The sequence below is a fragment of the Antrostomus carolinensis genome, unplaced genomic scaffold, assembly GCF_000700745.2.
Source record: "Antrostomus carolinensis isolate BGI_N321 unplaced genomic scaffold, ASM70074v2 scaffold2811, whole genome shotgun sequence".
Taxonomy (NCBI): Eukaryota; Metazoa; Chordata; class Aves; order Caprimulgiformes; family Caprimulgidae; genus Antrostomus; species Antrostomus carolinensis.
In genome coordinates this window covers 1-16,880 of record NW_010293274.1, presented here as the reverse complement: position 1 = coordinate 16,880, position 16,880 = coordinate 1, and the positions used below count along the sequence as shown (strand labels likewise).

The following is a 16,880-nucleotide window of genomic DNA, read 5'->3' as shown; positions in this document are numbered from 1 at the left end:
GCATTGCACAGCATTGCTCTAGGAGCAGTGAGAGAGATTTACTATATCGCTTGATTATTAAATCAGTTTGCCCCTTCCACATTCACTATAAACTGGGTCTGCTATGAAGCTGAGCTTCAGAGAAGCCCGTGCTGATGGCATTGCATAGATTATTGCATCCTAATCTTGCATGTCTTTTCGCAAAGCTTTCTTTTATTCTTAATTTGTATTTCCTTTCTTGCTGCATTTTTTTTTCTCTATTTTGTATTTTAGGATCGGGATATTCACCCCTTGAAGATGATGAAGATGTGTATGCACGCAGTAGATATAAAGGTGAATGCTTTGCTTATGTGCTAAAGAGGACCAGATGATTGCTGAGAGAAAGCTTCGTTCTTTTTCTTTTCACGGATTATAAAATCTTGGTGATCTAGCTCCATGGTTTCTGTCATGGATTTTTAGATCAAGCTTTAATTTCTCCTTTTTTTAACAATGAAAATTAGACCAAGTACTGATCGCCACTCTTTTACGCACCTGAGTAAGTAACTTTCACACTGCCTTTGCTCTTGAAAGATCATGTTGTTAAATCATGAAAATCTAGGAAGAGCTTCTCTTTCTTCTTCATGCATTCTAACAAAACCATCAGTGATAAGCTGACTCAAAACCTGGGCCTACTGATGGTGATGTATAGAAGTACATGAAAGAGAACTTGATTTTCATGACTTTTTTTTTTTCCCTCATAAAACTGTTTGCATTTCAGGTTGACTTTACTACCTGAAATGCCAAGTGAAGTGTGTTTAACAAATGAACACGTACATTCCAAAAACAAATTATGTAGCTGGATGAATGAGTGAATGGAGTGGCATGTTTATAAAGCAAATTCAGCTGGGTTTTTTCCCTATTCTAGAAGATTTTGCCGTTCATCAAGACTGAGAAGTTTTTTGTCACTATCAGTAAATCTTCCATTTACTGTGTCCATTTTCTTAAAAAGTCTGCTTCTGTTTCAGCACCCCTCTGCCAAAATCCCTCAGAAGCCTAGACAGTAAAGAAACTTAGCATTTAATTTGTCACTTTAAATAGTAACTGTATTTCTTTTTAGTAAACTCATCTGTGGACATGGTAGAATTGTAACATAATCATTGTAATTATTTGAAAATACTGGGCGTTGGTGTCTTGTTGTGCATTATTGATTCTCTTCAAAGAATCAATGGGTCTTTATAAGAGGTAAGTCATAAAGTAATTCAGATGTTTATGAACAACAGAGAGGAAAGCACAGATGCTACGGCTATGTTGCTGTTTTCATAAATGTCTTACATTCCTTCCAATAAAGTCCTTCAGTATAAAATTTTGCTTTCAAACACATGCAAAAATATTTCTCTAAAGCTTTATTTAGGTAAACTCATTTTTCTTTGCCTTTTAAGATGTAACCTTCTGTAGACACATAGAAAAAGAAGTCCAGAGATCATGAAGACAAATCAATGCCAGTTCATGCCAGGGCAGGCAAGTAGTTAAAATGCAGATTCTGTGTAAATTCCTTTTATATGGCAATCCAAAGTGGATTATACTCATGTCAGCCAAAATGTCACTGGGGTAAGTGAAACATAATGACTCATTCACAAAGATATTAAAAACTGCCCAGAGTTTGGAAGCGCTACTGCCAAATGTTGAAGATCAGACAATGTGAATCTAAGAGTATAAAGTACTGGCATAGAAAAGGCTCACTCTTCATTAGCATACTTATTTAAGGTGGTATTGGGGGGAAGGGGGTGCAGAAAGACAAAGCAAGGGAAAATGGGCTGAGTAGCTACGTTCAGAGCTTCTCCTTATATGTGTAGTCCAGCATTTTGGGTATGGCCCATTGCTCTGCAAATAAAACTTCCCAGTAACAAATAACTAAATGAATTTTCTTAACTGATGTTAACGTACGTAAGCAGCAGTGGGGTTTTTTGCACACGTACTCACTAAACAGTGCGAGCGAGTACACAAATCCATCTTCTGGCATCTGCAAACAAAACATTGCAGTTTACTGTAGGGGTGGAGGCGGGGGAATCAACCTCCTACCAAACCCTTTTGTCTTCATCTGGATGTTTTTCAACTTGTTCAGCTTTCCAGAGAAACATCGCCGAGACTTTCTGTGCCCACAGCATTTTAAAAGAGTTTTTTCCTTCCTCCCCAGTGCACCCTCAGCTCTGTTGGCTGCTGTACCAGCAGGAAACAGCACAGCCGGTCACTTTGCATGCTGCTTGTGAAGGAAGTGCTCAGCTGAGGCTGGTGTTTAAACAGGGCTGAGGGTTTGGGGAAAATGATGCTCTAGAAAATGCTTTCCTTCCTGCCACTCGGCATGGCTGTCTCGGATCATATTTGATGAGGAAGGGCTTCCCAGACATCAGTTCCTGTGGTCATCACAGCCCTAGGGCTACTGCTCTGATGATCCCCATTCCTAATGTTTTCTCAAATAATGTAATGATCAAACAGTAGCCCTAGCTGTAGAGGCAACATTGTGCCTTCAACCATTTCTGCTTGCTGCCTGTTTTCCCTTAGTTTCAAAAGCAGGATTGAGTCCCTGAAATGTTTTACTACTAAGTGATAACGCAGGCTGTTTTATTGCTGAGGAATGGTGCAAACTTTCTATTCAACAAAAAACCACTATGTAGGTCCTGGTACCTAAAAACTCAAATTTCAGTTAGGAGGACAGAGCCCAGTGCAGATGTTGAAGCTCCAGAAGAGGTGCCTGGGAAACCTGTAGCTTTTCTTATTCCCAAAGCCTTCAGGAACACGGCTGATCTTGTCTTGAGGCAGGGAACAGCTTGTGTGACCTCTCAGGACCCCACCCAGCCCTAATATTCCACTAATACTCCATGTAGCTGCTTAGCCTTTGAAAACCAATATGTGCCTTCACTTAAAAATAAACAAACTTTGATCTAAAACTTTGTTGTATCGTTTGATGTGCTTTCAGGCACATAAGCTTTTCAAGTTAGCTGGGTTGTTTTTGGTTTGTTTTTTTTTTCAGTGATAAAAGTTGGTCTAAACCCAGATATTTGCCCCCTTACAAACCCCGCCTCACCACCCACTTTATTCTAATCACATTCAGTTCTAGAGTAAGCATAATAATGTTTCAGATCAAACAGATGTTCCTCCTAAGCTCTTCAAGTTATCCACATCCAAAAGCATGTCTGGTTTTGTTTTTCTTTCTGACAGTATCATTTGGTCCAGCAAAAGCTGTATTACCCCTCCCTAGGAGCCTTGCTTTGTTTCTCTCTGTAGACCACCATAGCTGCAATGACACTACAGGAAAGGCTTTTTCTTTTTCAGTATTCTGTTTGTGGATTAAACTACATTTGTTAGTTGTTAGCCAGTTTGGGGTTTTTTTAAATATATGTGCAGCTCTTTACTCAAGGCAAGTGTGTTTGTAAAGCCACAAAAATTTGCAAGAAAACTCAGGCAATTTGCAATACGTGAAACAGCTGCTTTGTCTTTTTTATTTTATTAGCCTCTTGATCGTGTTGCAAAGTGTATTTGTCTTAACACCCTTTACAAAGGAAATCAGCCATGTGTGTTTGCACCTTATATATGTGGAAAACCGGAGGTGTAAATACCTTGAACTTAATTTGCTGAAGGATTACCTAGCTGGCTGGGGCAAAATGAAGACTACCTCAGTCTTCATCCCCCCTGTTGTGCCCCTTCAGTCAGTGTTCTCCTACTAACTTCAGGTTTAAACCTTCTGCAGAAAACCTGAAACCTCCTCCATAGTTAAGGAGATCCTACAGCAAGTGAGGAAAAAAAAGATAAATTTGAAGATTAGGGTCTCAGGGCACGAGAAGAACAGGTGGGACAGAAAAGTTTGAAATTTTGGGGATGAGTTCACTGAAGGGGAGATTATGGAAAAGCTCTTGTTAGCTCAGGAGGAAGAGGGTTTCTCCAGGAGGTGAATGAGACAGAGGCTGCCTCTGTGAATCCAACATACGTGGCTTCCCCCAGAGAGTGGTCAGAGGTGATGCTTGAGACTGCACCAGTGGCAGTGGGGTGGGCAGCTAAGGAGGCTGCAGAGATGAGTGTTGTCATCACTTGTTCCTTCAGCAGTAGCTGATTTGACTTCTATTCCTATTAGCTCGCATTCCTCACCTGCTCTCCCAGTTTTAGTTTGGTTCACAGCAAGCATGAAAAATGTGAGCCACTGATGCACCCCCTCAACAAAGTGGTCCAAGTCAGTTGATGTTTTGGGGTTTTTTTCAGTGTTTTTTGTTTGGTTTTTTTAATATCTTTTGGTAACTATGGGATAGACTTTAGGGTGAAGGACAGGAAGTAGTTAAAAAAAACAAACAAAACAAAACCACGCTCAAAAGCCACTCTCCACCAAAGTACTTTTTTTTTTTTCAGTGTTTTTTGTTTGGTTTTTTTAATATCTTTTGGTAACTATGGGATAGACTTTAGGGTGAAGGACAGGAAGTAGTTAAAAAAAAACAAACAAAACAAAACCACGCTCAAAAGCCACTCTCCACCAAAGTACTTTTTCATAATTGTAAGGTAAATAGTGGAGGATGTATTTGACATTCAGTACTTTGTGAAAACAGGGCCATAGGTGGAAAAAAACCCCAGAGATAGGTTGATTGTGTGGCTGAACCAAAAAGCTGAACTGCACTGTGCCCCTAACCTGCTGCGTGCTGTCAGACTAGTCTGCTCGCTTCCCCTGCTTCAGTTGCTGCATATTTGGTGACACTGGGAATAACGCCACTTACACATCTCTTGTAAAGGGTTTTCATGTGTATTGGTGAAATACAAAAATAAGCATGTCACAGTACAATATGACTGCTTCAGAAACAGACTAGAGGAACGTCCTCTTGGTCTAGTCAAAGGCTTGACAATAGTCTCCAACTTTAGTCCTCAGATGCTATTTGTCTTGATTCAGGACCAGGACAGCAAAGTGTAGGTGCAAAATGTAGCTTCCATGGGGAAAGTGTAAATATGTCCTAGAGATGTTGTGCACAGAATATAAATATCCCTTGTATGAGAAATACAACAGGGTGTATTGATTTTTGTTTATTTATGTGTAGGGCTGATCTCAGTCATGTAGAAAAATGTACATAATAACTATAGGAATTAAGAGTTAGACATGAATATCTGCCAAAGTGATTGAGAACTTATTTTTAAATGTCTCCTGTGACTTTTTAAGGATGAAGGCTAAAACTCTCTGTGTTTTGTTTGTTTTGTTTTGTTTTCTCCCCATCATTCTTGCATACTTTGAAAGTTTTGTCATGTACCTCCCGCACGTCACACATTGTCACACAGGATTTCAGGACCTGTCATCTTTCTCTTTTTGTCTTGCAATCCTTCCCTCCCTCCCTCTTTCTTGTTACGTCCTTTTCAAATCTTGGAGCTGAGAAGGAGCAGGCTTAGTCACTCCTTGTGTAGGAAACTCCTACTAAGAAGCTGCCCACTGCAGATGAAGCACGGCTTTCACGGTGCACCCTGTTGTCAAAGCTAAGCAAAGATTTTGAAGCTTTGGTTGGGAAGGGGAAGTCTCTGTTTGATACTGCACCCATCAGTGTCACAGTATGGTGTAGAGTCCTCACAAGGAGATGATACCAATATCCTGAGTATTTTGAAGTGTGGCCCTGACTAGTTATTAAAGGATCAGTTTTATGTACGTGTGTTTCCCTTTTTCCCATGAGTTTGGTAGGAGCATTAGCCATGAAGTCCCAGCCAAATTCCAGCTTTCCTCTGACTGGGCAGGTGCATCCATGTCACTGTCCTGCATCCAGGAGCAACTAGTTCTCATACTTCAGGCTACATTTCCATGATATTAGGGAGAGGTAGTCCTCTACCCATCTTTTGAGGTGAAGAGTTTAACACATGAAGTCCAGACCTTTGAGAACATTTAAAATAGGATTTAAATTTTTGCAGCTTGGGTTCCCTTTTCTGAATATGTGCTAAGTATATAGTATGCTTGTGAATTAACCTCGACACCTTCTGAAAGATTTGACAGTAGGAAGTGCAGGGGTTTGTGCTGCCAAATACATGCATTGTGCCTAAAGGCATTTTGCACTTGGAAGCTACAAATTACTTACCAAAGAGAGAGGAATGAGGTCAGATCTTTCTCAGAAGCTCTTCATTTAGTCTGTTGGATTGGGCACTTGTCTTCAGATTTAATCATGGCAATGGCATTATCCCATTTGCTGGTAGAAGGCTATTTTGTTGGCAATATGAAAAGCATTCGAATATTTCAGTGTGGACCACAGTACTGCTGAGAACAACAAGAGAGCTGCTGTTCTTGCACACTTCACAAGTTCCAGTTCAGCCTTAATCCTGGGTGCTGACTTGGAAAGTAACTTTGCAAAACTGGAGCTGTGTGTAAACCCTGAATAGTTGTTCTGACACATGGAGGATGTGTACAGGCAAGCTTGACACGTTGGCAAGATGATTTATGTAAGTCACATCCTTTCTAACTGGGGGAGAGCTGGAACTATCACAGAGTTCAGCCAAGGCAATGTCCTTTACTGCACAAACTAGTATGGAATTTTTTTTTTTTTATTTTAAATGGGCAGTGAGAAATCTAGATGTTGTTAAGATGATAACTACAGCTAGACCAAAGGTGTTCCTAGTGTAAACTTTTGTTACCAAAGAAAAGTTAGGTGTATCCATCTAAAAAGAGGGGGAAAAACGTCTGGTTGTCATCAAGCTGTCCACATGGTGGCACACTTATTCCATGGACAAAAAACTATAGAACATTCGCCCCCCAGTCTAATGTCTCCAATCTTTAATGTTTGTAATAAAAAAGAGCTGCCAGTCTTTGAAGGGCTGACCTTCTGGTGTATAAGACTTAGTGCCCCTTGCTGTACTGTTACCTCTCCAGTTTGAGGATTGCTGACTTTTTATATAAGACTTTTTTTTCCATTTCTTCTCTGTGACCTTGAATAAAGAAGGCGATTTTATGTTTGTGCCTGACCTTTTACATTTTGCGATGTACTGTGAGTGTCTTTTTGTGCTCTGTGCTAGAAACACCGTGGTGCTCCCCCATTAAGGTGAAACATGGTTATGCAAACTGCAGGACACCTCAAGGAGAATATTACAAGAATGTACTGGGGACAAGATGTGATATTCGCTGTCAAAAAGGCTATGAACTGCATGGCCCTCAGCAGCTAATTTGTCAGTCAAGCAAACGCTGGTCTGGGAAAGTGCTGTGCAAACGTAAGTAGCTATGAAGTCTGTGCGAGCGACTTGTGCCTCAGATTCAACAGACAATAAACTTTACTTGCCTTTGAAACAGTGATCTTGGGATTTATATTTGCATTTTAAACATTGACACTATGCTTAGATATGTATATTGGTTTGTTGCTGAAGATCTTACAGTGGTACAGGGCATGATAAGTATCATGAGTGGTACAGATACTCTTGGCAGAGGACAAAGACAGGGAAGAGTGTGGGATTTTGATTTGTGGGTGTAATTTTATGATAGACCCATAAAGCTGCTTTAAGATTTTGCCCATCTTGGATTTTGTAAGCTGACACAATTTGTATCAAGTGTCTTAAGTGGGCTCATGCAGTAAAACATTTTCTGAGAAGAGAGGAATAGGTACTTGTCTTCTTTTTCTCATATAAATACTGCATTAGGTCCCTGTGTATGTAAAGTTAAATTTCAAATGCAGAACATTTGTAGAAAAATGTAGAGAACCTCATGTGGAACATCACTTTCTCCCACTTGTTTGTTGGCTGCATCCTTATTTCCAGTCATGTGAATACCCACATTCACATTACTCTAAAGGGGGATAACAGGTTTACAGAAATCTCTTGTTTTCTATTCCAGAAAAACGCTGCCCCACCCTGTCCATGCCAACCAACGGGGGCTTCAAGTGTTTAGATGGTGCCTACTTTGGCTCAAGGTGTGAGTACTACTGTTCACCAGGATACCAGCTGAAAGGTGACCGTATAGTAACCTGCATGGACAACAAAGTCTGGAGTGGCCGGCCAGCGTCCTGCATTGGTAAGTAGGGGGATTAGTCTCCATCCTGGGAAGTCTCCATCTTGAGGTACCTAGTCTTCCACATGAATTCCAGAATGCTTTTTTATCCACTTCCTGGGGGAAAAAAAGCACCCGTCCCTTTTGAGGAAGCAGAGGACAGTTTTCCAAGGGATACAGAGTGCTCCCCGTCTCTTAGTACTTTCAGTCCCAGGTGACCATCTTCCTTACGCAGACGGTCTCAGGTCCAAGCGTCATCAGTTCAATAAAGATGAGGCTGGTGTTTTACAATGTTTATAACAGCCTTTGCTGATCTCCTGGGTGACTCTTTGGTAGTCTGTAATTACTGTGCTGCTGCTTCTAGCATGATCTCTGTGTTGGAGTCTGTCCTGCTCTCTGCAATTTAACGATAAAACAAGTTTGAAACTAAACCCCTTGTCTGACCTCCCCTGTTGCTTTTCTTTCTTGTGATCATAGTTTCCAAATATATCCAGGGAATATGAATGGATTGTAGTTACCAGCATGGTTGCAGTGAGCTAAACTAAATTTCAGCCTAGTTAACATTAGTTATGCCAGCAATTTTCATCACATAGTCAGTAGTCTCCTGGGAACATCATCTGGAATAATTGGGTTTATATACATAAATCACAAGTGAGAGAAACAAATAATTTGAGATTTAACTTTCCTTCCTACTAATGTGACTTTAGCAGATAGTGAAGTCTCAGCTGCTGCTCTTGTTTCTGGGAAGTCTCTGATAAAAGGTTTAGCAGCCACCCACAAAGGAAAGTAGTTTTTGGCCATCTGAATTGGCTGACAGTAATTTAAGCTTGTGGGTGGCAGTGTATTTGTGCTCAGTGTTTTCTGTGTATGATAACTTGGTTTTCCTCAGAATGCCTGTGGCTCAGTCTAGGTTAGCAAATGGCTTTGGAGTCTCTCCACTGTGGCCTGACATTCGTAGAATTTGTTCAGGTTTCCTGTTACTTGGTGTTATACAAATGTAGAAATGAGCCTGCTGCTTCTGTCTAGACTCTTGATTTTATTTACAAAACAAGCTTTTTCCTTCTCAATAGTGTGGGCAGAGGAAGAAAAACAAACCCTTTTAAGTTTGGGAATGATAAAATGTTGTCCTCTATTTCCTGGCACTTTTTTTTTGCAGCAACAGGGTGCTTATTACAGAGGATGCTGTCTTGCAGGGTAGAGTAAGCAAGTAAATCTTAAGCAAAAAAAGAGGCTAAGTTAGCAATAATGCTTATTTTCGATTCAAAAAATGCAGGATAGTTGTTGCATAGGGTATGATTGCAAGTCCCAGGTAACCCAGTAAAAGTAATAGATTTAAGTTCTGGTAATACCACATGCTATGGAGAAGACCCCTTCAAATATAGTGTGCACACAGTTCCTATATGCAAATAGTGAATTATGCAGTTATCAAACTGTTTAATGAGGTTACCTTTTGACCTCTTGATAGGTGGGATAGAGATTTTTTTGTGAACAAACATGACCCTAACAGTATAATGCAGTTTGCAATTGAACGCGTATCCCTTACTGTAGTTCAGTTGTTACAGAAAAGTCATAGAATTACAGAATAGTTTGGTTGGAAAAGACCATTGTGATCATCTAGTCCAACTGTAAACCTAGCATTGACAAGCTCACCACTAAACTATGTCCCTAAGCACCACATCTACATGTCCTTTGAATACCTCCAGGGATGGTGACTCCACCACTTCCCTGGGCAGCCTGTTCGAATGCCTGAGAACCCTTTCAGTGAAATTTTTTTCCTAATATCCAACCTAAACCTCCCCTGGACCAACTTAAGGCCGTTCCCTCTTGTCCTATCTGTTGTTATTTATCACTTCATCAGTGACCTGCAGCCTATGAAAGCTTACCGGTGGCCAGGAGAGAACTGTGTGAACAGCTCACTTTCAGCTGAGGAGTAAAATTAAGGTGAGGAAGCAATGAAATGCAAAGGCAAAGAGGCTGGTTTATTTCTTACTTGAGCATATAAGCAGTTAAGTTGCACTGTGTACAGTAGGGATGTTACATGTGATCATAGGCATGGGCTGGTAAAGTCCATGTCATTGAAAATAGGTAGGGAAGTGTCCTGGGAACACCACAACTATTGGCATCAGGTGTGGCAAAATTACTTGCAGACCTGAATTTACAGTCTTCTTAAAAACAAGGGACTTTCCTCTATTCTTTTGTAATGCAGTTGCTTAGCATTTTTGCAAAAAAACCTGTGGGGTTCACAGTGCAATAGTGAAGATCCAGATAGGAAAAGCCTAAGGCTAATATCATTGCTGAAACAGGTATTCATTAAAAGGGGGGAAAGGAATTTTTTTTTTTCCAATTAAAGAAAACTAGGTATGTTTTAGCAGTCACTTATGGCAGCCCTTACAATATTCATTTTTAAAAACCCTACACTTTTCAACTTTGTTTTGAATATTCTTTTTAGAGAAGATTTTAAAGTAGCAAGAAAATAAATCAGTGTTGAGTCACAACACTATGAGCTGCATCCATTTTATCCTTTAAAAAAACCAAAGTCAAATTCAAAGTTAATTTTGTTATATGTGCCATACTGAACAACATTCAACTGTAGTTTCAGATAAAAAAGGGATATTATATACACACACATCTTTAACCCTAGCACCAGAACACCACCTTTGAGATCATAACATAATGCTATATTTTAAACATCATCTCCTGCAATGAAATAGGTTAGCAGCTTTTAAAACCGTTAAAAAATTACTCATTGGACCTAAACTAATAAAGGAAACAAAAAAGTTTCCCAATGAAATGTTTTAAGGGGAAAAAAAAGAAAAAGGGACAATCCCCCAAATTTGACCAGTTCTGGAATTTAATTTTCTGTCTTAACAAAGGAGACTGTCCTTTGTCCCCCTCCTGTAAGAGGAAGGATATCCTTCATGTTGCTGAAGTAACTTTGATTAAAAAAGATCAACATGCAGCTGCTTTTGGTTATCAGCTAAAAATACCAATACTCACTTGAGTAATATTTCCATTTTATCCTTAATTCCCTGTAACGTAGATTAAAATAGGTATTTTCCTTTAAGAGATTGAAAACTGTCACTGTCTTTTCTTTTATAAAGGTTTCATTTTTTTTTTCCTGCTGATTGTATAACAGAGGTTGTGGTAAATGACTGTCACCGGGCCAAGTCATCCTTTTGTCACATCCTAAGACTGTATTGATAGGTAGTTAACTAACAGCTTCCAACTACAGATGTCTGAAACAAGCTTTGCACTCTGACCCATTAATTATACAGGCCCTGATAATGGATGTTTTGAAATACAGAGCAATGCCTTGTGCAGGGGGGTGGGAAGAGCAGGACAGTGGTTTTTATTCTCCCTTTTATGATTTCGAGTCTCTTTGTCTCTTTATGCTTTTGACACAGTCTAATGTTTTGAATTAACTTTCAGCCATCGTTTAATATCGTCAGCAATCAGTAATAACAGCGTGTTTATGTAGCAGCAGACCATTTCCCTATCCCATACGGACTCTTGAATAAGCAAACAGTGGGCATTCAGTACCATTCCTCTGTTTCTTTTCCTCTTGTCATCCCAAATTCACACGCAAATAAACATAAACCTTTAACAAACTCTGAGAAAGGCAGTTAACAAGCTCTTTAAATTTTCTGAAATTGTTGATATGGCCAGTCCCAGAAGTATGTATTAAAAAAAAAAAATAATCTAAAACCTGTTTGAAAACCTAGCATTTTTCTCCACAAAGTTCAAAAGACTGCTTTAAAATTTGGTGTTCCACTGCTGACCTCCTGATTCCGTGTCTGCAATGCCACTGCCCTGTGTGGAGCCAGAGTGCCCGTTGCTGCTGCTGAGTAGCTAAGAAAAGCGACAGCTTACAAGAATGTGGCTGAACAGTGCCAAATTTTTCATGAAAACTCAGTTTCCCTGACCATGATTTAAAGCTTGCAGGCGAGAGTCACCCATTTAATACATAGCCCTGCTAAATGGCTTAAATAAATCCGCTTGGCTTTTCACCGGCCTCTCAGCAGTGACACTGTAGTAAAAGCGTAAGACTAGCCGTACGGGGTCAGACACCTTCCAGCGTGTCCTGGCTCCAGCTGTGGCCAGGAATACTTATTAAGCAAGAGAGTTGGACAATCTGACGCTTGCAGGATGATTTTTCCCTCTGATAAAACCTCCTCAGCAGTCAGCAATCTTGTGGTTTCCTCTGTTGGGGTTTGGTTTTGGAACCAGCTTTAGTTTTCTGACGTGCAGCTGGGCACTTGGCTCACGTCATACATTTAGCGAAGGTTATTTGAGGGGGTTGTGTTTCAGTTTTGTCACTTGTGCATTTGTCTGGATGTTCTCTGGTCACCTTCTCTGCATTTAAATGGGCTGAGGTTTTTTTTAGACCTGTCTTCTTTCTGCCAGGCTGTGGCCAAGGTGCTTAATAAGCTGTAGATTGGCTGCAACGTTGTATGCGGGCACAAGGAAAAAGACCTGAGTGCTTTTTGGTTTAACACATCCCAGCGGCCACTGCAGAGCCTCTTTGGTAGACAGCTGCTTTCTCTTGGCCCATTTCAAAGCAGAGTTCTTCTGGTAGGGTTATTTTAGTGACAGTTGAGTGCTAAGAGGCAACTGAAATGACCAAAGAAAATATCCTTTCCAGGAATTTTTAAGTCCAACTAAAAAGGCTGAGTTGGTTCCCACAGTAACCATATTGTTTGTCTTTACAATGTGGAAGTCCAAACCAGTTCATACCAACCAGTCTTCTCTGTGCTAAATAGCGTAATGAGCTTTCTGATTAATTAAGTGCTTAAAATACTGGGTCCTTAAATGCCATTCTGTCTTTTATTCCAGCATTACATTTATTTAGTGTATTTTGTCCATAGCACAGTGATTAGTTGTATCCACAGTAAACTAACCAGAGCCAGGAGCAGCCTTGGTGAGACTGAGTTATTTCCTACCCTGATTTAGCTATACTGGGGAGGTTACTGAGAGCAGGGGGGCAGACCTCTCGCTGGCTTTGATGTGAGCAGGTTTCCACACATAATGGGAAGGTACTCTAAAAATAAGGGAGTGAAAGGAGACAAAGTGCTCCTACAGCTGGAGTGGATGCTTGAAAATCCTGCTCATTTACATCCAGTAGCAGATGAAGAAAGGAGGAGTGAATGAACTCACAAAGTGAAAAAGTTAAAGAATCCATAAAGAACTAAGTGCCTTATGTAACTTTAGTGAAGGGTGTTCTTGTAAAGTACAGGGAGCTTTAAAAGCTGTTTAGAGGATTCTGCTGTTCATTTTTTATTACTCCACTCCCTGTAGTGGTAACCCACTCTTGCTAGCTTCACCTTCTAGTAGGACCTACAAAGAAATTAACGGTTATTCTCCCAAAAATGGGTATTTGTGTAAGGTATTTCGCAGTATTCCTGGTGTTTTCTGAATAATGCTGGTACGACACTTACCTGCCTGTGCCTCACCCATTCCTTCCTGTGCAAAATTAAGACAGGAGTGCTTCCTATATGGAAGCACTTCACAAAGCTGCAGTGCTTGGGATTGGAGGAAAACTCTTATGGAAGAAATAGAGAGAAGCTATGTTTTGAGGGTCTTGGAATACTGTTAAAAGTTTGAAGGGGCTATGGCAGGGCTGCCCTTGCCCTAGTTAAACTGTTAGAAAACATTGTGTGTAGCTTGTAGAATGTGAGGGTTTATGAAATTATTTTGTATACTTGACATTTTATAAAGACCTAAATGTTTTCTCATTGTTTTTTTTTATTTTTTGAAAGCGAGACAGATTGTACTTTGTACCTGCCCTGCAAATGGAAAGACAAGGCTTGCCACCCTTTAAATTTAAGCAGCATTTTGGGGATTGCTTTCTGTTCACTGGTTAAGAGCAGTCCTGTCTCTTTGTTCATTTTTAACACTGGTATGTGCTTCTATGGATTTAGACTTCATTTTGGACATAACCCAAGAGATGGTCAAAAACATGAGCCTAAGCTATTAAAGGTAGACTTTTTAATTAATGATTGTGATGATGGTGTTTGGGCTTGGTTCAACCAAGCATTTCTGCTATGCTGGCAGGATTGGAAGTGAATATGGCTGAAGATGAATAGCTGTGCATCACCTTTACTCTCTATCAGGGTCTTTTATCATTGCCACTGTTCCTTTACTCCTGAATAATAGTCACAGTGTTCTGGGAGCAGTTAAACAAGCTTTCAAAAACATTCTTCTTGTTTTGTATTACCTGTAAGGCATTATTATAAGAATTACTTGAAAAAAATCAAATGCAGCAGCAGTTCTGTGCAAAATGACAATTGTGTCAGTCTCCTGTTGTTTCTTTTTTTGCCATTGCCACAGGAAAAATAACCAATGTGTTAGCAGTAACATGCAAAGGGATCATGCAGAGAGAGATGTATATGTTCAGCGTGCTTTACAAATGTTCTCAATCACAATATCTATTGCACAGATGAACAAAGAGAGGAAGAGCAGATAAACAGAATGTCCTGGCTCCTCGGCTACAATCTTGGGCCATTTGTTGACACTGCTTTTTAACTGGAGACTGTGTAAAGAAATTTGCAATAACTACTTTTAATTAGTTTTTTTACATTGCAAGGGGTTCATCATTGTCATCTCTTACTTTTCTTAAAAAAAGGTGTTATGTACAGGCTGAGACAGCTCCATTGTTGAGGAGGCCAGCTGAAGGTGGTCCCAGGTTGTGCTGATAGCAGGGCAAGAGCTGTGAAGAACTGCAGAGCTATAACAGTTGCACAGGTGCCCATTTCTGTGACATTTATTTCAACAGACACTGAACCTCCGAGAATCCAGTGCCCCAGCGTGAAGGAGAAAACCGCAGAGCCCAACAAGCTGACGGCCAGAGTGTTCTGGGACACCCCAGAGGGACGGGACACTGCTGATGGGATTCTGACAGAGTAGGTGCAAATCTGTAGATGTTTGCATTTTCTCCTTGGTTTTCCTAGAGTCCTTGGTTAGCAGTTCAGCTGATGAGAGTCACCAAGTACCCTTTCCCCTTAATTCATCCAAGATGCTTATTTATAGCAGTCACATGTCATCAGCCTGTAAAGAATTGCATGTTTAACTGAAAAAGTTGGCAACTTAGAGGTGAATCATTCAGCAACTTGCTTCCACATGAAGGATAGCAGATTGTTGCAGTTATTTTAGAGCTGATGGAATAATCAACAATAGGATTTTGACTGCACCTCTGAAATTTTTCCAGAGCTTCTTTATGGGTCTCATAGTCAACAAATTTTCTTACAAGTTACCTGTTGTACATAACAATGAAAAGGGAATAGTGCATTGGACATAGCAGCAGAGGCAATTTTGACTGTCTTAAAAAAAAAAAACCCTGGTGAATTGTGTTACAAAATAAGATCTGCAACCATCTTTACGCTTCTTTCTTGAAACGTTGGTAGCTTTCAACATTGGATTTAAACTTAATGCTTTCTTCAAAATTTCCTTGTCCATTTTTATGGTTTCACAGTCACTTTTCCCAGAAGAGCAAGGTGTACTTGTGACGGTACCACTGTCTCTGATTTTCCTATCTTTATCATGTAGGATTTATGTCAATCTATCTAGATTATTGCAATGGTAAGAGTATAGAAAATCTACTTCTTTCAGTAAGCAAACAACATCTTTTAATGGTATATTAGTGGACTAGTCAAGCTTAAAAGCTCAAAGTTGTAAGCTTAAAGATGTTTACAGTTTTATATGAATACAGAAAAGCTGCTGAAAGACACAGTGACCTTGCCTTTTTATTGCAGTAATTTAAATATCAGAAAGAAGAATTCATTGCACAATCAAAAACAGTATTGCTGTTAAGGACTGATGTAATAATTCTACAGCAATTAACAGCATTAAAAAAATTAAGCCCGATAAAATAAAAAACTTTGAAAAGTGTCAGAATAACAAAATTCCAAAGTCTTTTTGATGAAGTAATGTCTGGCAGGCAAAAAAAATGGGGAATATCCCATGTAGACTTTGTCATATGAGTAACTGTTCCCAGCCCAAAAGAGGCTAGCTGTTGAATCCATGGAAGCTTTTCCATAAATCACATTTCTGTGTTTATAAAACCTTGCTAAACTGTGATGTTTTATAGAGTATGCAGTGCTTTCCTTAAATACACTGAGTCTCACAGTCCTGGGAATACATAAGCTTTTCCGTTATGTGAGCACTGCTCAACCTCACTGCTTCAGTACTGAGGATACATTCAATGTGTCTGAATTCTCCTGCTGTGATTGCAGGATAGGAGCAAATTCCAGGTGAAAATGCTGCTGTGGATCACCACACCCTTCTGCTGTGACAATAAATCTGGCTTTCTATTCTATTTCTGTACATCTGAACAGTGACAAGTGACAATCATAGGAGCAGCACAGAGCAGCCAGATGGGGTACGTCCCCATTTTAAGAGGCTGGAAGTGGATTATTCACAATACAAAATGAGGATCTATCTCGATTTTTCCTTATGTAAGGAAAAGAAAGCTCAAGTTCCTTTGGGCATGACATGATGCTTGGTTACACTATGGATTGTCTTATAGGAAGCAAGCAGGCCCTGCCCACTCTGCCTGTCTTGGCTTAGCAGGGTGGGACCCTTTTGTAGGACTCCAGGGTGGGCTGTTGGTAGCAAGTTTAAATACTTTGGTATCTGCTGCCCAGCTTCTTCCTTTGCTTACTCTCAGTCTTCAGTCATGCAGCACAGACAGCCAATCTTAGCGTGCCACAAATGAAACTCTTCAGGCTTTTACAGCATTTTCAGTAGGAAAACACTGGTGAATTTATGAATGCATGTCCCGCTTTATCTTCTGTTTTAGTGTTATTTTGAAAGGCTTGCCACCAGGGTCACATTTTCCAGAAGGCGACCACAAAATCCAATATACTGTGTACGACAGAGCTGAAAACAAAGGCACTTGCAAATTTCTTGTTAAAGTCAGAGGTAAGAACGATGTTTTACCCTATATACTAGTGGT

The 16,880-nt window shown here is 40.0% G+C and overlaps 1 protein-coding gene across 1 annotated transcript; it reads left to right on the top strand.

The window, feature by feature from the left end:
- Nucleotides 1–248: 248 nt before the first annotated feature.
- Nucleotides 249–16,846, top strand: SRPX (sushi repeat containing protein X-linked; the record flags this gene model as incomplete). The annotated part of the gene is made up of 5 exons (XM_029087264.1): nucleotides 249–312; nucleotides 6,970–7,161; nucleotides 7,778–7,954; nucleotides 14,703–14,829; nucleotides 16,725–16,846. Coding segments are annotated over 5 exons (682 nt in total), but the record flags the coding sequence as incomplete, so codon positions are not given.
- Between the last annotated feature and the right edge of the window lie 34 nt (nucleotides 16,847–16,880).